A 24,436-nucleotide genomic window follows, 5' to 3' on the forward strand; every position below is an offset into this window, starting at 1 on the left:
AGAGACAAACAAACAAGCAAATAGCAGTTTTGTGATTAAAAAACAAACATTGTAGTAGGCCTACCCTTAGTCCATAAAAGTTTGTTTAATATTGGTGTTGATGAATGGGGCGGTAGGTAGCCTAGTGGTTAGCGCGTTGGACAAGTAACCAAAAAGTTGCGAAATCGAATCCTCGAGCTGACAAGGTAAAACATCTGTCGTTCTGCCCACTGAATAAGGTAGTTAGCCCGCTGTTACTTGGCCTTCATTGAAAATAAGAATTTGTTCTTAACTGACTAGCCTAGTTCAATAAAGACATGAAGAGATCTACTGCAATCATTGTAAAGTTAAGAGGTCGTTGGTCTTTTTCCCTGTCTTTCTTAGAAACGTTTGAGTGTTCACAAGGCCAGCTATGAGTAAATTCTTTTCAACCAACTTAGGATAACGTGCCTCCCATGAAGGAACACTCGAAACACGATGAGAGGGAAGTGGAGCACAAGGAAAGAGAAATCCGGTCTTGCGGTTCACTGGGCAAAACTTTCCCAAATTCATTCATTTTAACACTTAATTTAGCGTGACACCCTTTCACTTTTTGTACATCCTTTCAATCCTCGCTATTTAAATTAATCCGCAGATATGGAATCAGAACACAAACCACATTCACACTGGAGGAAATTTGCAATATACTGGCAACAGGTGAGTCAACAATATGCTATCATTTGATAATTGCTTCAGGATACAAATAATGAATTGTTTTCAGGATTATATTCTACTAACAATGATCATCTGCTGCAGATCATCTAACTACAATAAGAATGGCACTTCAGACTATCACTTGGATGAGCGCCTTCCTCTGCCTCGCGCAAGTTTGCTCCATGCCCATGCCCTGCCAGCTACAAGGACAGCTGGTGCGAATAACCCACAACCTACTGAGAGACATGGTAGATTTTTTATATTGCTTTTGTCTTGAGAAGTATTATCCAACTATGTTTAACTGAATAGCTCAACGTGAATGCTGTGTTTTCTCTTTCTTTCAGGGGGGACATTTTCCTCTGGAGTGTCTGCAGGAGAATGTCTTCATCGCATTCCCAGCCACCGCATTTGCAATCTCCGGCGCATCACAGGTAAGGGCAAGCGAGCATATTCAAGTGTTCTTTACAGCATGACAGAGTATTTGCAACCATTAAAAAGTAGATACCTTTAAACTGCCATTTATGTTATTTGAAATTATTGTTGTTGTCCGTTTCAGTTGAGCAGCAGTGGTGCTAAGGCTATTTATGAGACATTGAAGAACATCGACACATTGTTTGGAGCTGACGACCTGCCTACTAAGTGGGACCAACAGAAGTTGGAGAATTTTCAGAATATTGTATACCGCCAGATTGAAGAGAGCAAATGTGTGAGTTACTATGCCAACACATATCGCTTAACTGTTAAATTGTGGTATTGTGACATTTTTATTATTATTCATCGCCTGCCTTTTTCTTTCTGGCAGATGATGGGTAGTGTGGATACAAGTGATTATCTCATCAGGGCAGAAGGACTGAATACGTACTTTGGGAACATTGCAGCAGTCCTAAAAGAAAAGGTAGACTATAGGTTAAACACAAATAGACACATTGTTTTCATAATATCTCTACACTGGACAATACTACCCTCCATTGCCCTAACAGTTTATTTGTATTGTCACAGAATTTCAGTTACTGCGCCTGGGAAGTGGTTCGAAAAGAGCTCCTGTACACCCTACAGTTCATTCTGGAACACAACTCTGATAGCCTTCTGTGGGCCAACAGAACATGAATTTGAACTTGCAGAACTTTTTTACAATTGAGTTTTACAATTGTGCTTGATTTTAAAAGCCTACTATTCTACAATCATGTAATGTGGAACGTCAAACAGCTATATTAAATATGTATTTATTTATTTAACAAGGTTATTTTTTTAAAGTATGCCTATTTATTAATTTATTGATTAATCTATTTGAAAATATGTTGCTCTTTATCAAATGTTAAGTTAATAAACATTTGTATACTTTTAAATATTGTTAATCTGAGTGTTCATTCTGTAACCCAGTCTGTCGATGTGTGAACATTCAGATTTGTATTAAACACGCTCAGGACATATGGATGTCAGTACAAAATGTAGTTGTATTCAAAAGCCTTTTTTCAATGAAGTGTGTTTTAGCACTGGACAGGGCGGGCCTGTTTTGAACGTTGTACTCTGAGCTCCAATACGAATTTATATGTTGATAGTTATACAATGTTGTTCTATCAATGCCATGATCAGTTCATTTTTACAAGGTTTCATGAGATAAATGCTTAATATAAAATCTGTATAATCAGAAACCTACATCTCCAATTAACGTCGTCCTCATCACATCACCATCATCATAAGCATCATTCTATGAGACTATATATCCATGTTACTTTCCTACTCATTCACATTAGGCCAAACTCACACGTCATCGTCATCATTTTCGTCGTCTTGGTAAGCGCCTAATAAAGGCTAATCTTTTGCACATACTCTTTTATCAACCAGAAATTAACACATTGTAAAAAATTGTAATTTACCGAATCAATGTAATAAGAATGAACCGCATGAGAGAAAATGAAAAAGTAAAGACAAAACCACCGCAGTTTACTCTCCATTATAGAGGCGGGTCGGCTTTAGCCTTCATTCAACACTACCAGTCACTTTGTTAATAAAATGTGTTTCATTTCAAAGATGTGCAATATTAACACTGAACAGTCATGCTTCAGATTGAACTACCTGATTAAAAGAAAGTCACATCAGACTTAACGTGTGAGCAAAATGTGATCGCTGTGCCTTGCCTATTGAAAACTCTCTGGTTAACCCTACATAGAATCTGAAAAATGTGGTGTGCAATGTCCACAATATTGACCATGGCCCTCATTTGCTAATATAGAGCCCTGCAACATTGTAGAAATAGGCTACTGTTTTATTAGTTTTTCCTATTCAATTTTGCCTGCTGAATTACTGCTTTCTGACCTCATGAAATGCATTGCTCCAATGCAATTCTCCGCAAACACATGTATGAAAACTGTTAACTTGCTGGACAAAAAACATTCTTATTCATTTCACAACAGCATAATTAAGCATATATTTTTTACGTAGTAATTACACACTGATTACACTATCACTCGTATTACATATGTCACAACGATTCTTCGATACGTATGCTATGATGCTGCTAAAGTTGTCTCGCGCACCTACAGTGCTGGTCATAAAAAAAGCTAGCTAGCTGATGGATGCAAACAATGTTCTTCCACATAGAAAAACGACATAATATGTAGCTATAGTTGCTTGGCTAACTATATGGCTAGTTGTCATCATCTAAAATCACCATAATTTATAAAACAGTTCTTATTTGATTAATGGTGGTCCGACCTATCTATGTGAAGCTAGACACAATAAGGATTATTTTTTATTTATTTTTTTATTTTACCGTTATTTTACCAGGTAAGTTGACTGAGAACACGTTCTCATTTGCAGCAACGACCTGGGGAATAGTTACAGGGGAGAGGAGGGGGATGAATGAGCCAATTGTAAACTGGGGATTATTAGGTGACCGTGATGGTTGAGGGCCAGATTGGGAATTTAGCCAGGACACCGGGGTTAACACCCCTACTCTTACGATAAGTGCCATGGGATCTTTAATGACCTCAGAGAGTCAGGACACCCGTTTAACGTCCCATCTGAAAGACGGCACCCTACACAGAGCAGTGTCCCCAATCACTGCCCTGGGGCATTGGGATCTTTGTTTAGACCAGAGGAAAGAGTGCCTCCTACTGGCCCTCCAACACCACTTCCAGCAGCACCTGGTCTCCCATCCAGGGACTGACCAGGACCAACCCTGCTTAGCTTCAGAAGCAAGCCAGCAGTGGTATGCAGGGTGGTATGCTGCTGGCCACTATTAGCCACAATAGAGGACTTTGAGGTTAAGAAAGAGAACCTCCCTCGTAGAGAACCTCCCTTCACATTTCTCACAGTCAATTGTGAATAATAACTCTTCAAATGTTTCCAGTGTAACGTCATGCAGAATCTGCATACCAACCAATTGATCTCAATCAGTTTCATGAGGATATGCATTTAGATTTTCTTGAGTTGTAGGCTACAGTTTCGTAGTAGCCTATTGTGTTGTTTTAAATGATGTACAATGGGTGAATTTTAGGGCAGATGGTGTTAACAAACTGTAGCATAGCCTACCTGTTTAGTTTCAATCAAATCACATATTTTGCCTAGCAGCACAATCGTCCTCAAATTTCATGAGAAAATCGTTTTTTTTTTTTTGTCTTACAGTAACGTTATACTACGCTATTATATTTGGTTCTGTTATGTAGAAAACTATCATTATGTGATCTTGCAGAAATAGATTCAACTTTGATCTAACTTTATTAAATGAGCACCATTCGCCACAGTAGGCTAGCCTGTTCTCTATGAATGGAGAGGAGACTGTGTGGAGTTGGGGGTCCTGCACATGTGCAGAAGCTTCAGGACCTTTAGCTGTTGGGAGGAAAGATCCGTTTATTACATTGCCTGTTTTTATTTCACATCATTCTTTCAATAATCTCACCAGTAAAATCATAACTAACCAACACTAACACTTTGATGAAATCAATTCACTTTAAGCTGTCACTGTAGGATCAATATTGGTTTGTTCTTTACCTCTAGAACACAAGTTGAAACTTCAGGAGGAGGAACCCAAGTGGTGGACCTGGTTTCAAGGACAGACAAGTCATTTCTACATTTGCGGCTTAATGAGGAAATAATGAAAATAATGAAAATCTTTGTTCCGTTGTTCTAGTTTTAGATGCACATTAGGATAAATCTTCTTCAGGCTGCAGGGGCAGTATTGAGTAACCTGGGAAAAGGTGCCCATTTCAAACGGCCTCGTACTCAATTCTTGCTTGTACAATATGCATATTATTATTACTATTGGATAGAAAACACTCTCTAGTTTCTAAAACCGTTTGAATTATTTCTCTAAGTGAAACAGAACTCCTTCTGCAGCCCACTTCCTATCCGGAAGTGAGATTTCTGAAAGCGAGGTCTCTGTTCAAGAGCTTGTCTATAAATGGGCATGTCACTTAGGACTATACATACACGTCATACACCTTCCCCTGGATGTCAAGAGGAAGTGAGAGCAGAAATGAGTTGATTATCTTGTTCTGAGGTGGAATACATCATCTTGGAATGAGGGGTCCGCCATTTTTTTTCTTTTCGAAAGCGCGAAGTTGGACCTGGAATCGCCTTCTGGCAAGCTGTCGTTATGGGCGAATACAATCTCCGGCTTAGATTTTATTTGATACATGTCACAATATCATCCTAAAGTATGTTTTTTCAATATAGTTTTATTATATTATTGAAATTTATTCGGGACTTTAGGCGTGTTGCGTTGTATGACTTTGTTCACGAAGGAGAGGTTAGCGCCGCATGGCCAGTGTGCTTGCTAATTCAAGAGGGAAAGAGTTTGTTCTGGATCCAAACAAAGACGGTTCTGGACAAAGGACCCCTTGTACAACATTCTGATGGAAGATCAACAAAGGTAGGACCCAATTTGGGATGCTATTTCATATATCTGTTGAACTGTGCTATCGCTACCGATTACCTGGAATCAATGCTGTTGTGTGTTAGCTATTGTAGTAAGCTAATATAACGCTATATTGTGTTTTCGCTGTAAAACACTTTTAAAAAATCGGAAATATTGGCTGTATTCACAAGATCTTTGTCTTTCATTTGCTATACACCATATATTTTTCTGAAATGTTTTATGATGAGTAATTAGGTAGTTGACGTTGGTGTCTGTATTTACTCTGGCTACTCCCGTGCTATTTCTGACTGTAGCTGTGATGGTAGCAGTAATGTAAAACTGATTTATAGCTCAAATATGCACATTTTTCGAACAAAACATAGATTTATTGTGTAACATGTTATAGGACTGTCATCTGAGGAAGTTGTTTGTAGGGTAGTTTGGTTGGTTCTAGGTTAGTTAGGTTGGCTTTGTGCATGCTACCTGCATGCTACCTGTGCTGTGAAAAATGTCTGTCCTCTTTTGTATTTGGTGGTGAACTAACATAAATATACGTGGTGTTTTCGCTGTAAAACATTTTAAAAATCGGACATGTTGGCTGGATTCACAAGATGTTTATCTTTCAAATGCTGTATTGGACTTGTTAATGTGTGAAAGTTAAATATTTTAAAAATATATATTTTGAATTTCGCGCCCTGCACTTGAGCTGGATGTTGTTATAAGTGTACCGGTGTCAGGCTTGCAGCCTGAAGAAGATAACATTATGTAAACTATATTACTAATTAACTGTCTTCTTTTGGTTTTATTTCAGAGGGTCAAGCAATGGCGACAAGGTTGTTAAGCCAAAACCTGAAACTGTGGGGAGACTTTCTCTTTAACCTCAAAGAGAAACATGCTTTTCTTATGCTATGAGAAAGCTTGTAGAATGTAGACCTTTCCACATTGCTCTGTAATATTTATTTAAATGTTCAGACTGTGCTCTCTTGTCTCCTGTCTTTGTACTGGACATTTTGGGGGATTTCAAGGTCTTCAACTGTAATTGCGAATAACATTTATCAAATGCATGTGTCAACAATGAATGTGTATGGTTGGCTATATTTTTATATATAAAAAGTTATATCAATGTAATGGATATGAAATGGAAAAGTAAAAACAATAAGAAGAATTTGTCTCCTGTGTTTACCAAAGTAATTTGTTTGCATTGCCACTTTTTATGAAAAAAAATGTTTACAGAATGATTCCATTAATTTTCCTACAATCTTTCACTGAACCAAATATCGAACCCAAGGTGTTCTTCATCACTGAACCAAAATTGGGTCCAAATAGAACTTTGTATGGTGCCATTTACTAATTATTACTGCTACTAATACAAAATATTCATAGATAAGAATATAATAATACATATATTTAATAAAGGACAAAAGAATACCAGCATAGTTTCGAGATTCTATTGTCATTATATGCAAACGTCATCAGAAGCAGCCAAAAGAGTAGATCATCTGCCTCTAATAGAGTTACTGACAGACTCTGAGCAAAACAAATAGTGCTTTAACTTAAAAGTCATGTAATGATTAACTATTGAATCACCATGACATCAAATAAATAATTTCTGTTTGGTCTAATTATTCATTGGGGGAAAAACGGTGAATTGTGGCGGCTGCTACAATGTTGAACCAGGCTCATGTTACGCTTCCCAGGTGAAAGAGCATTGGGTAAGACAGACAGACAGACAGACAGACAGACAGACAGACAGACAGACAGACAGACAGACAGACAGACAGACAGACAGACAGACAGACAGACAGACGGACAGACAGACAGACAGAAGGACAGACAGACAGAAGGACAGACAGACAGACACGGAGAAAGTCTAGGCGAAGTGAAAAGTGATGAAGGGATCTGAGACCAGCAGTGAAGCCTAGCCGTATTAGTGGTTCCATAACGTCAACAATTTAGATTGTCTATCAATATCCAAGAATAGACATAAGGCCTATGCTTTCCCAGCAGTTAACTGACTTGCCTAGTAAAATAAAGGTTAAAAAATAAGAATGGTCCACCACTCAAAGGACATTCAGCCAACTTGACACATTTGTGGGACGCATGGGCTAGCATCCCTGTGGAACGCTTTCTACACCTTGTAGAGTCCATGCCCCGACGAATTTAGGCTGTTGTGAGGGCAAAATGGGGTGCAACTCAATATTAGGAAGGTGTTCCTAATGATTTGTACACCCAGTGTATGGTCAAATATAATTTTTCATATTTCCTTTGTAAAGAAAAGGACAGTTCCAACAAATCATGTTATCATTGCTCGTCAAAATTGCATCACCAGCAGGTGAAAGTTGGTTACATCATTGTTGAAATTAAAAGTTGAGAGACACAGACGTCTCCCTTTCAATTTTCATTTGAAGCGCAACATTGAGGACTTGCAAGAACGCCGCGAAAGGATATTTCGGACTAACTTGGGAACGAAACCCACTAAATTGACTTATTATGTGGGTAAATGTCATAATTTTGGGTTTTGTTTTGACCTCGGCGATTTCGTTATCAGGCTTGTTTTGTATTTTTTTTTTAGGTTCACGCGAAGATAATGGCAGTTAAAAGCCTAGCTCACGTGTAGCTTATTCTCGCAAATAGCCTATATCAAAATAAAATAACCTATATTGTTGTGGTTAAACTATCATTCAACGCTGGCATTTGGTCGTCCAGAAGTCGGACAAGGCATGGAATTCCTTTGGCTGCATGTGCTAGAGTCTGGAAAGTTAAAGTCCCCGCCTCCGGTAGGTTGATCGGGGAAATTCACCATACAATTTTCACTTTCCCATCTCCAAATAAAACTCCTTAATAAGAGCCAAAATGTTCAAACTCAACTGGAAAACTAAGAGCAAAGCAAACTGCTATTTACAATGTATACAATGCAGAGTTGGACGTGTATTTTTCTTATTATTTGCAGAATGCAGAGCGTGTGTCATTGCTGTGACTGGATCCGACACCACTACGGCCACTTGAGCGCAGAATACCTTTCACTGCTGGACCAGATGGTGAGCTATCAGCACACTGTAAGAGGAGACTGAATGCATGTATTAAGGACAGCAAAACAACCAACCAAGTAAAGTAGTCATATGTTTCATGTTTAGCAGCTGTGTTAGAAAACTGTCATCTATATTTGAGTAGCCATAGTAAAAGGGCGCTAGGCTATAATGACAGAGCGATCACGAGAGGCTATATACATTAGGCCTATACTGTCCTTGCAGTAAAAGCTATACTTTTAGACGCGTGACTTAAAATACTATATTGGTTGTATTCCAGGGAGGAGATATCACAGAGCAGGTTGCCCCTGTCTTTTTCCCCGAATCACTTTACAGACCCATAGATGACGCCAAGGTAAAAACTTCAATTTTGACTTTTCATGTTCTGATATGCTTTAGTATAGCGGTCGTGACCCAAAGTTATATTGATGGCATAATTGAAGACTATACTGTTTCTAATCTTCTTTTTACATGTTCATGTGTAGTTTGAGGACCAAGTCAGATTCCGGAACGAGACCATCTATCAAATCACAAAACTGTTTGATGGGAATATGAAGGCTGTCACTTGGGACAAGAAAAAGCTGGACAATTTCCTCAACATTCTCGAACGCCAATTTGAGAACCTTAAGTCCTGTGTAAGTAACGGGTCTATTTAAAGTATAATCCCTGTTTCGGTCAGGGCTCTCCAACCCTGTTCATGGAGAACCTCCCTTCTGTAGGTTTTCGCTCCAACCCCAGATGTAACTAACCTGATTCAGTTTATCAACCAGCTAATTAATCGGCTGTGCTAGATGAGGATTGTAGTGAAAACCTAAAGGACCGTATCTCTCCAGGAACAGGGTTGGAGAGCCCTGTTTAAGCTGTAGACTTCTAACTGTACAAGTGAGAAAATCTATGTAGGCTATTATGTTCAGTGGGAGGCTAATGTTTTAATCTTGTCCAACAGGTATCACCTGCCAAGATACCTGAGAGGAGACTGAAACGTTACTTCAAGAATTTGAATAGGATGGTTCTGAGAAAAATGGTGAGTTTGTTTTCGGATGGCAACGTGCTTAATATATCTAATCAAATGAATATAAACTAGGCTAAGCAGGAGCAGTTTTGAAACATTTTTTGGGTTCTAGGGCCATATGTATTAAGCATCTCAGAGAAGTGCTGATCTAGTATCAGGTCTCCTCTGCCTTATTTATAGTGATCTAAAAGACAATACTGATCGTTAATCAACACTCCTACTCTGACATGCTTCATACATTATTATTATTATTATTACATACGGCCCCAGCCCTTTGTTGTTCAAGACAATATGATCATTATATGACTAGAAAGTCCATACCACTAATATGTACAGTTTTTCAGAACTACAGTGCACTGGCATGGGAGCTCATCAGGAAAGAGACGAAACATCATCTGGAAAGATTGGATATTTTTCAGGCAAAGATTCACTGATCATCCGGACTCATCTCAGAAGCTACGCCCTTACCAGTTTATAAAGCACGAATACAATCATGTGGGACCCTGTCAGTCTATTTATTATATTTAAATGCATAATTTATTGTTTTTTATTATTATACATTTATATTTATATTTTGTATGTCCCTTTTGCACCAATGTTGAACTGAACTGTATTACCTGTCTGCTTGAATAACCTAAGAAAAAATTGCATATTGAAAATGTGTTTAGTTGAATTTAACTGTGTCTCGTTCTGCTTTTCAGTGTCACACTTATTCTCAGTGGTGGAAAAAGTATCCAATTGTAATACTTGAGTAAAAGTAAAGATACCTTACTAGAAAATGACTCAAGTAAAAGTTAAATTCACCCAGTAAAATTCTACTTGAGTAAAAGTATTTGGTTTAAAATATACTTAAGTATCAAAAGTAAAAGTATAAAGTATTTCCAATTCCTTATATTCAGCAATCCAGACATCACCATTTTCTTGTTTTCTTAATTTACGGATAGCCAGGGGCACACTCCAACATTCAGATAAAACTTACAAACGAAACATCTGTGTTTAGTGAGTCCGCTAGATCAGAGGCAGTAGGAACGACCAGCGATGTTCTGTTGATAAGTGCATGAATTGGACAATTTTCCTGTCCTAATAAGCATTCAAAATGTTACGAGTACTTTTGGATGTCAAGGAAAATGTATGGAGTAAAAATAATAACATTTTCTTAAGGAATGTAATGAAGTAAAAGTAAAAGTAGTCAAAAATATAAATAGTAAAATAAAGTACAGATACCCCAAAATACTTCTTAATTAGTACTTTAATGTATTTTTACTTAAGTACTTTACACCACTGCTTATTCTACATGTTTTACCTGATTAATACTTAGAAATGCGCCTGTTGTAGACAGACCGGGTGTCTGAGGATTGCTCTCACAAGGTCGACTCAGCGGGAGGGAAAATATTGTCTGAACACCCAGACTGTGGTTGCCAGTGAGATTAAACTCGTTGCTGATCGTCAGTCACATGATATTCTACTTTAAGTTTATACACCACATGACCAAAAGTATGTGGACACCTGCTCATCGAACATCTCATTCCCCCCATTGCTGCTATAGTAGCCTCTACTCTTCTGGGAATGCTTTCCACTAGATGTTACTTCAAACATTGCTGCGGGGAGTTGCTTCCATTCAGCCAAAAGAGCATTAGTGAGGTCGGGCACTGATGTTGGGCGATTAGGCCTGGATCGCAGTCGGTGTTCCATTTCATCCCGAACGTGTTCAATGGGGTTGATATCAGGGCTCGGTGCAAGCCAGTCAAGTTCTTCCACACCAATCTCGACAAACCATTTCTGTATGGACCTTGCTTGGTACACTGGGGCATTGTCAGGCTGAAACAGGAAAGGGCCTTCCCCAAGCTGTTGCCTCAAAGTTGGAAGCACAGAATTGTCAAAAATGTCATTGTATGCTGTAGCGTTAAGATTTCCCTTCACTGGAGCTAAGGGGCCTAGCCAGAACCATGAAAAACAGCCCCAGACCACTATTCCTCCTCCACCAAACTTTACAGTTGGCACTATGCAATCGGGCAGGTAGCGTTCTTCAGGTATCCGCCAAACTCAGATTTGTCCGTTGGACTGCCAGATGGTGAAGCATGATTAATTACTACAGAAAACGTGTTTCCACTGCTCCAGAGTCCAATTGCAGCGAGCTTGACACTACTCAAGCCGACGCTTGGCATTGTGCATGGTAACCTTAGGCTTGTGTGGTCCCGTGGAAACCCATTTCATGAAGCTCTCAAATAACCGTTTTAAAAAAAAATGTATTCTTGTGCTGACATTGCTTCCAGAGCAGTTTGGAACTCGGTAGTGAGTGTTGCAACCGAGGAGAGACGATTTTTACGCACTACGCGCTTCAGCACTCAGTGGTCCCGTTCTGTTGCTTGTGTGGCCAACCACTTCACGGCTGAGCCATTATTTCCCTTCGACGGTTCCACTTCACAATAAACGCACTTGCAGTTGACCGTGGCAGCTCTAGAAGGACAGAAATTTGACAAAATGACTTGTTGGAAAGGCTGCATGTTATGACTAAGACTTGGAATTCCTGGATAGAACAGAGATATTGTAGATATATACATCCAATTATTTAATGGTGTGAGGTTATTTGCCATAACATCTTGAATGGTGAGTATGTGTGTTTACTTTATATGGTATAATACTCATATGTGCTGTATCTAAATGGTTTTAAGTATGTTTTGTGTATATGTAAAAAAATATATATATAATAATAATCATCCAATGACTTGGCACATGAAACTGTTAATGAATGCAACGTGTAAACTCAATAAACGCAATTTCCCCCTATAGACAATTGTCTAGAGTGGATCATCATATGTTCTTTTGGTTGAGTTAAGTATATTTTTTCAATTGAAGATCACCACTGACGTTTGTAGGCAACAAGGGAAGGTTTCGATACACCGGGTTAACTTATGAAACCAACCTTCTTTACAGTCTCATCATAAGGCTTATTTTTGGTGAATCACGCAGCTAGGCTACTCGGTTGTCTCATTTCGATTGGCTGTCAGGAATTTTGTGAGGCCTTCCTATAGGCTACATATTGATGCTTGTCTCAGATTTCCAGACCGATTCTTCGAATACTTCGTGAGATTTTGTTGTTTAGCCGACACTCATGATAACCAGTTTGACGTGGTGGAGTGTTTCATTTAGCATATGTCCGGTGTATCCAACGATGAGATGCACATGGAAGGATGCTCGTCTCAAAATCCCCAAATAAGCACAGCATCAAACTCGGCTGACATAAACCATTGATGATTGTGTTCGAGCACGAGACGCAGCCTAATTTCTAAATCTGGGCACAATTGACATCTTAGCTGACCATATCATGTTTTAAATACCTAAGGTGGTCGTTTTCCGGTTCAGTGCTTGCAAGAGAACTTGAACATCGAATTCAACATGAATTTGTTATTCGAAGACAAACAGTAGCCAAATAATTTTCTTCAATGGAATGATTTTATAGCACACTAATTTACATCCATTTATTTTTCCCAACAGAGAGAGATGGTTTTGACTGCATATATCATTTTAGGTCAAGTGAGAACGATATTTGCTAAACCTTTCCAGCCTCTGTGTCACGACTTCCGCCGAAGTTGTTCCCTCTTATTGTTCGGGCGGTGTTCGGCGGGCGACGTCACCGACCTTCTAGCCATCGCTGATCCATTTTCATTTTCCATTGGTTTGGTCACCAACCTGATTCCAATCCCACCAATTACATGTTGTGTATTTAAACCCTCTGTTCCCCCTCATGTCCTTGTCGGTGATTGTTTATTGTAAGTGTGTGTACGTCTGTACTGGTGTGAGGCGGGTTATGTTACACATGGATATTTATTATTATGTTTTCCGGTGGGTTTTTGTAAATAAATTGCGCCGTTGGAAACACAGTTATTTCTCTCCTGCGTCTGACTCCCCAGCCGCTAGTTAATACCCTTACACTCTGTCATGGAACAAAAGTCCCCTAGATTACTTTAGAAATATAATTTTCCGACAGACAACCAATTTATCGGAATGCGTGATTATGATTATTTTTTGCCTGCTAATTGAAATGTCTTCCCTGATATGATAATACCACTTATTACATTAAATAGTTTCACACAGTTAAATGCAGATTAAAATTATACCATTGGACACCTGTTCATGAAGACACTACGTCGTTCTAGAAAACATTGCTTCAGCTAAATGAAGAAACTTATAAAGCAAAAGGTTAAAGTAACACAGTAGCTTATATTGAATGGTTTAATTTTATTCACTTTTTCGTTCTTCCATTTACTCATTTCAATTTACTGTGGGGTTTTGTCGTTTCAGGACAACAGCTTTTGTACTTGGGAGGATGTTCGAAATTAAATCGTGTGGAAATAGAAGGATCTACAGATTCTACTCGAGTCTATGCACCACACATGAGCAGATGTAATATGTATATTTCATAACACGGCTGACTGTAGGCTACCAAAATAAACCTGCTGACCCATTTAAACCATTTGTAATTCATTGACTGGACAAATACAGTGAAATTCATCTCACGTTTGAAAATAATCATTCATTTGTTGATAGGCATACAATGTTGTTCAATCAATGCCATGATCAGTTTATTGTTACAAAGTGACATAATATAAATGCTAAATATAGAAACTGCATAATCACTAACCTACAACTCCAATTAACCCTCCTGCTGTGTTCCGGTCGAATTGGACCGATTTACAAGTTTTCTTTTGGAAAAATTTAGTTAATTTAATCGGATTGTCATACGGTTCCGTGACTTTGTCCACACAAGGCATCTGAACACACAAAATACATTTGGATGATTTTCATAACATTGGGGTGTTTTATTGAACTTTTGTACACTTGTGATGTTCCCGGTCAAAATTGACCGGTCATTAGAAATGAATGGGCGAGACTACAATTAGTGTATAAAATTGAGTTCAGGCACATGCCCATTCATCAGATGGACAAACTTCCTCTCCCAGACCTCCACATGCATGTGTGTTTGAGCACACAACAGACACATCTCACTCCCCTTCTTTGCTTCCATGGCAACCCCCACCGGAACCTTTCCCCAATAGAATCTTTCCCCCAAGGGAACCACACCTGTTGGCAGTCTCACAAACAATCGCAACATTGTTTCAATAATATATAGCACTGACTCCTTTCACGTGGAACAAGGAAACACTGAACCTGTTCAAAAACAGATGACCTAGTTAATTAAGTTAAGAAATTAGAGGGATGGGTAAGTATGCTCCCTCATGGTGTAGCCTAAGCTATATTTGGGGGGCAGACAGTAATTGGCACAGGTTTTTAATTTGTGATTTAATCAACAACAAAAAATTGTATCATGTTTTCAGAACTTTACCTAATACGTAACTAATTCACTGACCACCATTTTATATTGTCTCCAGGTCGGTGTGGTGTTGGGGCATCCTCTGGAGATGGAGGGTCAGTTACTTCAGGTAACGCGTCATGAAAACATATTTCGACAAGCTGAACCAACACAGTCTCACATTCAATTCGCGCATATATGTACAAAATGTATTTCAGCAGATTTCGTGCGTTTTTGCGCATTTTTGGGCTGGTTTGGACTGGTTAAATTCGTTTGAAAATACACGAATTTCTGTGCTACTTAATTCGTGCGAAAAGACACGAATTTAACCAGTAGGCGACACAAGCCTTTGCAACAACCATATAGACGCGATAATTTATATTTCATTTTTGTTCTTCTTAATGGCTAATTCAACGTCATGAATATACAGAAATGTTGTCTTTGTTTAACCATGTTTTAAAATGTGTCGTATGCCTATATGTACTGTTTTAGACTTGCTGAACAGAATTTGAGAAAAGACGCACATTTACCTGCGACTTAATTCGTGGGAAATACTTTGGATACTGGTGCACTTGTAATCAGAACGCCTTTTTGTCATGTAGGCAACCATACACGATTTTCTTCATAACCCATTTCATATTTCGTGGAGCCTAAATTACACAATTTTCTTCATAATGCATGTATTACATGTTAATGTAAAAAAATGAATTATGTTGGCTTACACTTATGGCCTTTCCAAGGCCTTTCCATACCTTAAGGGAACATTTTAGCACTCGCCATATGGTTAGTGAGAAACGCCACATTGCAAATGTAAGGTCCCTTACTAGACGTCCTGCAACGTTTCTAAAATTTGCGGACGGCGTCGGGCCGTGCGCGGGGGAGAGATCTTTCAGGAAGTCATCAAACTAAATCTCTCGGACGTTCGGTTTCCGTTTTATAAAAATAACACATTTTGGTCATTTTTCCGCAGTCTAGGAAATTCCCACCAGAGGGAAAATAAATAATATTGCAAATGCACAAGCACATTGCAAATGCATGTGGCCTTTTCTCCTAAACGGAAAATATTTAGAAGACGTAATGGACAGTTGGCCCCGAACAAGATGGCTTCGAGGCCTCAACGCTTTTTGAGTTATGGCCATTTTTCTGGGATTAAATGTCAAAAACGTAAAGTAGGGTGCTAATTTGACCGCTTCACGTCAAAGTACATAAGCATACGGTGTCAGGAAAAAAAGAACCAGCCATTTATCTATCGTAATTTAAGAGAAATCGTACATTGACAAATTGGTCATGTTCACAAAAAGGAGTAAAAAAAAAAAAAAGGTTACAGATCCAGTTGCAGTGTGTTCAGACGAACATTTTTTAAGTGGGTCTCGAAGCTCTGCCACTGCATCGCAGTGCTAGCTGCGCCACCAGAGTCTCTGGGTTCGCACCCAGGCTCTGCCACAGCCGGCCGCGACCGGGAGGTCCGTTGGCCTAGCGTCGTCCGGGTTAGGGAGGGTTTGGCCGGTAGGGATATCCTTGTCTCATCGCGCTCCAGCGACTCCTGTGGCGGGCCGGGGGCAGTGCGCGCTAGCCAAGGGGGCCATGTGCACGGTGTTTCCTCCGACACATTGGTGCAGCTGGCTTCCGGGTTGGAGGCGCGCTGTGTTAAGAAGCAGTGCGGCTTGGTTGGGTTGTGCTTCGGAGGACGCGTGGCTTTCGACCTTCGTCTCTCCTGAGCCCATACGGGAGTTGGAGCGATGAGACAAGATAGTAATTACTAGCGATTGGATACCACGAAGAAAAGGGGATAAAAGGATGGAGTGAAAAAGTACGGTGCTTAAAGACACACAAAGCCTGAAATGGCATTGCCATTATCTCCAGGCCGTGCCGAGTTCAACGAGATGCCCCGCTTGACCGTAGCTAGCTCGGTCTGAGTGCAGCGACAGGGACAAGAAGAAGGACCCAAATGACCCTTTGACCTCAATTTCATATTTTTTTGCTTTTGGGAGACAGAGCGAGAACCGTTAAGGTTAGAAGCACAATTTGACCTCAGGAACGTTCCTAAGATCCTCCCGATCTGTGCAAGCCTAACATTGACCGTGTGGCATTAACCCTTAATAGTTAAAAGAAGGTGTTTACATCAAACAGTTTACAATGACATGTCTCCCCATAGGAATACATTTCCTGCTCCCCTAAATTCAACCTGAAGCCTATGTGGGTTAATAATGCCTTATGAACCTGTCTTCGATGACAATCCATCAGGCCACTATGAGGTCTACCTGTGTCGATTCTAAAGATTCGATTTTAAATCACCCTAAAAGTGTTTGCCATACCCAACCTGCAGTTTGAGAGAAATAGTGCATTCAACCCTATGTAAATCAGTGAGTTCTTAACGTATAGACTTAAAACTCAGGATTCTGTAAAAGCCCACTCCAATGAGGATATGTGTTTACTTTCAGCTTCCTGTGCCAACCGGAAGTGCCATAATTGGTGTCAAAAGGGCTGTTTCGAAGGGTTAAAAAAGTCAAATCTTTCCAAAACTTAATATATGTGAATAGGCAACCCTCATGAACTGTAAATCAGTCATTCATCCCATCAGATTTCAAGGAAAAATTTACACACCCACACAGAAAGGATGGAGTGACACACTGAGGGGCTTAGAGGCAGACAGTGCCTGCAATAGTTACTTTTGTTTGAACTTTTAAAGAACCGTCAGACCTAGAGTTCTGAAACTTTACAAACCTGTTCTAGAGCTCAGGTCGATTAAGCACGGTGAGTTATGTGGCTCTAGAAGGTTCTCGGACCGATAAAAAGCCTCGGTGCATTTGCATTGACTTCAATTCATTTTGAGCATTACAAAATGGTGACATTTAGAAAAGTCCCAGAGTTGCAAGACTAGGTGCATTGAAACCGGCTCGGCCCATAGAGACGGACCCCGACATTTCGGTCCGATAGCTCATTCAAGGACCCCGTAGCAAGGCATGGAAAAAAGTGGAATTTCAGCACCAATTAAGGTTTTGCTCGGGCACCGAATGACCTATCGAGCCGAAACTAGGGATTCGAGGTCGCCTCACATAGGGCTAAACATAATGTGAAAACTGGACCCGCAGCTAGAACATAACTACGTATTATTTGTTTTATTATGGTTTAAATGGAAGGCGCTGTGAATTTTGGGCCTGCTCTGAAATATGTGATAGTTGGCTTCTAAACGAGTTGGAAAAAGTGAGTTTGGAGTCAGATGGTATCAGTTTGGTGTCTGAAAATATCTAATTGGCTGATGGACACTGACTTGCTAGTTGACTTTTGTGCATTTGCAATATGTTTCAACAGTGAAAAACCACCAAAATAGCATTCTGAAATCACCACTAAAAATGACATCACCATAGCCGTGCCGAGTTCAACGAGATGCCCCGCTTGACCGTAGCTTGCTCGGTCTGAGCGCAGCGACAGTGACAAGAAGATGACCCTTGACCTACATTTCAAGTCTTTTGCTTTTGGGAGACAGAGAGAGAACTGTTAAGGTTTAGAAGCACAATTTGACCTCAGGAACATTCCTAAGGTCTCTGTGCAAGCCTAACATTGACCGTGTGGCATTAACCCTTAACAGTTAAAAGAAGGTATTTACATCAAACAGTTTACAATGACATCTCACCCCATAGGAACACATTGCCTGCACCCCTAAATTCAACCTGAAGCCTATGTGGGTTATGAATGTCTTATGAACCTGTCTTCAATGACAATCCATCAAGCCACTATGAGGTCTACCTGTGTTGATTCTAAGCTTCCTGGAGCAACCGGAAGTGATAAAATCACCCTAAAAGTGTTTTGCCATACCCAACCAGCAGTTTGTGATATATAGTGCATTCAACCCTGTGTAAATCAGTCAGTTCTTAACGTATAGACTTAAAACTCAGGATTCTGTAAAAGCATACCCCGATCAGGATATGTATTTACTTATAGCTTCCTGTGCCAACCGGAAGTGCCTTAAAATGGGGTCATAGGTGCTGTTTCGAAGGTTTAAAAAAGTCAGATCTTTCCAAAACTTTAAATGTGTGAATCGGTCAACCCTCATGAACTGTAAATCAGTAATTTCGCTAAACAGATGTCGAAGAAAAGCTCTCTCTCACACACACACACACACACACACACACACACACACACACACACACAAGGATGGAGTGAAAAAGTATGGTGCTTAAAGACACACAGAGCCTTAAATGCTTTTAGGGGGGATCCAGACTTCCATACCCGCTCTGGGAGCGCTATACTACCGCCCCAAATCAATGGGTGCTGGCCTGAGTGATTTATGGAGGTTTTCAAAAAATATTCTGTTTTTTCTTCTGGAAAATATTTTATGTTTTTTCTTCTCGAGTCAATGGCCTGAGTGATTTATGGAGGTTTTCAAAAAATATTCTAAGTCCAAACTTTTCATGCACCTGGTATTTTTTTGGGGTTACCAGGCGTCATTTTTCAAAACGGTTGAAATTGCTTTTAGGGGGCATCCAGAGTGTCACATGACCGGATGAGGTAACTATTCTTGTTCTTCTTGTAACTTTCCGGTAGGCTAGAAGCTTTCCGGTGTTTTGCTGCTCGACACAGGTCGACGCAGGTATTGCACTTGATTTATCGTTATCGTAACCGTAGGTGCAGCCAAGTGGAAATACGAAAGCTTTCTAGCTATTTCGCACTGACGGTAATTTGAACACAAGAACGTTTCTAGTGAAAAGGTGCTTACACTCAGAGCCATGTATTTACACTCAGCCACCCTAGCCTTATTACGGGTTAACGTTTTGGTAATTTTGGTTGGCCAACAAAATGTAAGACTACAATGACTGCATACGTTTCCCCAAATGTTATACGAAAAAAAAATGTTTTGTTATTGATGGACAATGGCAAGGCTGCCATTGTATTTTCAGTTACATTCTGTTCAATAAAAATGGTTTCCACGTTTATTTTTTAAGAAATACATGGAACTACAACCGAATAAAACACCATTAACCATCATGCATTGCTTACATTCATTCTATCCTGAAAAGTCTGTTCAGAAAAATCGAAAAGAGTACATATAGGCATAAAACCACAATGTTTTAATAGGGATTAAATAAAGACATATATATATATAACCTCTTATGGTTAAATGGTTAAAAAAAGACAAAATATCTATATATTCATAACGTAAAATAAATAAATACAGGCGATCGCGTCTATGGTTGTTGCAACGGCTTGTGTGTCGCCTACTGGTTAAATTCGTGTCTTTTCGCACGAATTAAGTAGCACAGAAATTCGTGTATTTTCGCACGAATTAAGTAGCACAGAAATTCGTGTATTTTCAAACGAATTGAACCACCCCAAAAATGCACAAAAACGCACGAAATCTGCTGAAATACATTTTGTACATATATGCGCGAATTGAATGTGAGGCTGGGCTGGCTGAACACCGTAACGAAACAGAAGGTGGGTCCAATATCAAATGTCCTCGAAAAAAGGCTGAATTAATCACAGGAAAAGTTCTAGATCACCACAAATCGGATGAATTTTGCTGCCACAACTCACATGTGAAACATGGAACTTCCAAACGCCGTTTAAGTCGACGGATGCGTTGGCGCTGCACCTGCTGTGGTTGAGTTGACTTAAAAAAAGAATGCATTGTATGCACTCCAGGAACACAGCGCATGCGCATGTGAGATCGTGGGGTTTAGGTTCGCTTCAAACTGGTGCAGTTTTAAAAATTCCACGACAGCGGAGTCAAGCGGTGACGAAATCAACTGCAGAGTCAAGCAGTGAGGAAGAAGCAGTCTGTTGGACAAACCACATGATCATAATTTTAGACATGTGACATGTACCTGAGGCTGGCTAATAGATTGATGGATGATATATTTACTGACTGACTGAAAAAAACATGCATCTATTAGCCAGCCTCATATTGTTTGTATTCATTTACATATTCAGTCATCCATGCATTCATCCATTCAGTCTTTCATGCATTCATTTGTTTATAGACAATATGCAGTTCAAAACAGCAGCATAGTGGAGTCTATGCACTACAAATGAGCAGATGTAATATATTTATTTCATACCACCACTGTAGGCTGCCAAAAAAACCTGTTGACCCATTTAACAACATTTGTAATTAACTGACTGCAAAAATACAGTGGAATTCATCTCAAGTTTTAAAATAATAATTAATTTGATGATTGGCCAACAATCTTGAACAATCAATGCCATGATCAGATAGTTCATTGTTACAAGGTAACCTAATATAAAGACTTAACATAAAAACTGAATAATCAGAAACCTACACCTCCAATTAACGTCGTAGTCATCATCGTCATATGATTCTATATCTGAATGGGATTTTCATGGTTAAGTAAAAGTTTAGAAAAATAGAGCTATAACCATCATTAGCGTCATCATCATTCACATTCGGTCAAATTCACACATCATCGTCAAGGCTAATTTAGGGCGTATACTCTTTTTTTAAACAAAAATGAACTAACTTTAAAAAGACCCCTTGGAATTTACCGAATCAATTTAATAAGAATGAAGCGCATAAGAGAAAAGGAAAAGTAATTCCCCTGCATGCTGGCAGTACCACCGCAATACCACCGCACATTACTCTCGATTTTAGAGGCGGCGGCTTTAGTCTTCATTCAACACTACCAGTCACTCTATTAATAAAACGTGCTTTTATTTCAAAGATTTGCCATATTAACACGGAACAGTAATGTTTCATATTGCACTACCTGATTAAAAGAGAGTCGACAACAGACTTGACGTCTGTGACCAAAAAATGATCTCAGTGCTACGACTATCAAAAAACCTTTCTACACAGAATCTGAAAAATGTGGTGTGCAATGTCCAAAACTACAGCATATTTACTAAATATGGCCCTCATTTCATAGGAGAGAGCCCTGTACCATTGTATTATAGAAATAAAAAATCAGCCATGGTTTTCTTAGTTTTTAATATTCAATATGTCCTACATTTTAACACCTGCTGAATATGTTAGCATGAAATGCATTGCTCCAATGCAATTCTCTACATATGAAAACTGTTAACTTGATAGGCAAACATTTTCTGATTAGTTTTACAATAGCATAATTAAGAATCACCCGCTGAAAATTGGGTCTTATAAAGGGAAGCGAAAGCCTGAACTACGAAACCCTTCTTCACCACAAAGGGATTTTGACACCTTTACGTAGCGATACTTGTCTTATATAAAATGGGCAACTTCAACAGTCTAGGTATCATATCAATCAAGATTAAGATACTCCGTCTTTATTCATTTTTAATAGCTGTTCCGTTCAAGTTCTTATAAAAGAAACATGGCTGTATTGAAATGGTTAAGCATTTGCCTGACTCTGTTCTGCCAAGGCACAGCAGCATCAACACCTTGCAACTGGACGCAGTGTAGGTTGGGGAAGCTGAACGACGTGAGCATAGACCTGCTCTCATATATGGTGAGGAATTTAAACTGCACCAGTCCGCTATTTGGTGTGCACAAATTGATGCGCAAAATTCGCAATGATATTCTAATTTCTATTTTGCATTATAGCACATTTTATTGTTAAGCAATGCTTTCACGTTTGAACAACATTGTTTCATTTAAGGTTACTATCACAATATAGTTTACTTCTTGATATTGATATGAATTCTATTTCAGGGTGGACTCTTTCCACTTAAGTGTGCAGAAGAAAACGTCGAACTGTTTCCAGAGGATGTTTACAAGAACACAGAGGTAGGATACACTTCAGTATTTTGATAAACTAAAGTACAGTATAACTAAAGTACAGTGTGGTAAATTGGAAGTTTAACCACTTCTTTAGACACCCAATGCCTAAAACCCTGTTTTATTTTATCCAGGGTGAGGACGTCTCTGTGGTTGCATTAGAGGCTATGCGATATGTGGACCAATTATATAACAACAGTCTGACGTCTGTCACGTGGAACAAAACAACACTTAAACAGTTCCAAAACGTCATATATCGTCAAGTTCAAAACTTAGAGTTATGTGTAAGTATGATCCCTCTTGTGTAGTCTATAGGTTATACGATGAGTGTACTAAACATTAGGAAGACCGGCACTTTCCATGACATAGACTGATATAGACATGACATAGACTGGCCAGCTGAATCCAGGTGAAAGCAATGATCTCTCACTTGTTAGATCCACTCCTATTGGTGTGGAGGAAGCCTTGAGACATTTGAGACATGGATTGTGTACGTGTGCCAGTCAGCGGGTGAATGGGCAAGACAAAATATGTACGTGTCTTTCACGGGAGTATGCTAGTAGGTGCCAGGCGCACCAGTTTGAATGTGTCAAGAACTGCAACGCCGCTGGCTTTCTCATGCTCAACAGTTTCCTTTGTGTATGAAGAATGGTTCACCACCCAAAGGACATCCAGCCAACATGACACAACTGTGGGAAGTATTGGAGTCAACATGGGCCACATTCGCTGTGGAACACCTGCTCTGACGAATTTAGGCTGTTCTGAGGGTAGAACGGGGTGCAACCCAATGTTAGGAAGGTGATCCTAATGTTGTGTACACTCAGTGTATTTTGGGGGCAGACAATCGTGGGCATTGGTATTTACATAATTTATACACTACAAATATTTTTGTTATATATTTTCATAACCGTCTCAGAAGTAATGCACTCACCAGCATTTTATATTGTCTCCAGGTCGTAGGTGGTGTTTGGAAATCCTCTGGAGATGGAGGCTCGGTTACTCTGAAAACATATTTCAACAAGCTGAACACCGTCTTGAAAGACAAGGTGGGTCCAATATCAAATGTCCTCAAATAGAGGCTAAATTAATCTGAGAAAAAGTTCTAGATCACCAGAAATAGGACGCATTTCAATGCCACAACTCACATATGAAACTTGGAATTGCCCAGTGCCGTTTTAATGTCGATGGATGCGTTGGATCAACAACACCTGCAGTGGTTGAGTTGACTGAAATAAAATGTATATCTTGTACGCTCTCCAGGAACACAGCGCATGCGCATGGGAGATTGTGCGAAAGGAGATTCGCGAAAACTTGGTGCAGTTCAAGAAATTCATTGACAGCAGAGTCAAGCCGTGAGGAGAACCACAGAATCATCATTGGAGACGTGACATATTCCTCAGGCTGGCTAACAGATTGATGGCTAATATATATACTGACTGACTGACTGGCCGGCTGCTAGATTGACTGAATGACTGATTTATTTATTTATATATATTGGTAGACTGATATTTATGTGTACACTATGTATTTATTTATTCGTGTTTTATATATAATACAATTTAATAAAAATACTTACAACTATTCTCATATTGTTTTCATTCACTTATATAATTAATTCATGCATGCCTGCATTCATCCATTCATGCTTTCATGCATTCATTTTTTATAGACTGACTTTCTAAAGGGGAACTCTGCAGTTCAAACAAAACCAAAGCACACTCAAACACTATTTTTGTAAATAGCTGAGAGATGGGGTTGAAAAAAAGAACCACTGTCACAGAACTATGGATGCAAGGAAGGATTATCCATGAAATCACAATTCTAGTTTTATCTACATTTTGAAGAC

The 24,436-nt window shown here is 39.3% G+C and overlaps 3 protein-coding genes across 3 annotated transcripts; all 3 read left to right on the plus strand.

Moving 5' to 3' along the window:
- Nucleotides 1-794: 794 nt before the first annotated feature.
- Nucleotides 795-1,870, plus strand: LOC139568066 (interferon alpha-7-like). The gene is made up of 5 exons (XM_071389764.1): nucleotides 795-920; nucleotides 1,017-1,103; nucleotides 1,229-1,378; nucleotides 1,475-1,567; nucleotides 1,672-1,870. The coding sequence occupies exons 1-5, from the start codon at nucleotides 795-797 to the stop codon at nucleotides 1,777-1,779; spliced, it is 564 nt and encodes a 187-aa protein (XP_071245865.1). The 3' UTR covers nucleotides 1,780-1,870.
- A 6,563-nt stretch (nucleotides 1,871-8,433) lies between these two features.
- On the plus strand, nucleotides 8,434-10,002 carry LOC139568088 (interferon a3-like). The gene is made up of 5 exons (XM_071389791.1): nucleotides 8,434-8,568; nucleotides 8,837-8,911; nucleotides 9,042-9,191; nucleotides 9,503-9,580; nucleotides 9,913-10,002. Exons 1-5 carry the CDS (start codon nucleotides 8,434-8,436, stop codon nucleotides 10,000-10,002), a joined length of 528 nt encoding a protein of 175 aa, XP_071245892.1.
- Nucleotides 10,003-22,132: 12,130 nt separating this feature from the next.
- Nucleotides 22,133-24,171, plus strand: LOC139580662 (interferon a3-like). The gene is made up of 5 exons (XM_071409552.1): nucleotides 22,133-22,321; nucleotides 22,525-22,599; nucleotides 22,725-22,874; nucleotides 23,544-23,636; nucleotides 23,851-24,171. The coding sequence occupies exons 1-5, from the start codon at nucleotides 22,187-22,189 to the stop codon at nucleotides 23,944-23,946; spliced, it is 549 nt and encodes a 182-aa protein (XP_071265653.1). The 5' UTR covers nucleotides 22,133-22,186; the 3' UTR covers nucleotides 23,947-24,171.
- The last annotated feature ends 265 nt before the right edge of the window (nucleotides 24,172-24,436 follow it).

The sequence above is a fragment of the Salvelinus alpinus genome, chromosome 1 (genome assembly GCF_045679555.1).
Source record: "Salvelinus alpinus chromosome 1, SLU_Salpinus.1, whole genome shotgun sequence".
Taxonomy (NCBI): Eukaryota; Metazoa; Chordata; class Actinopteri; order Salmoniformes; family Salmonidae; genus Salvelinus; species Salvelinus alpinus.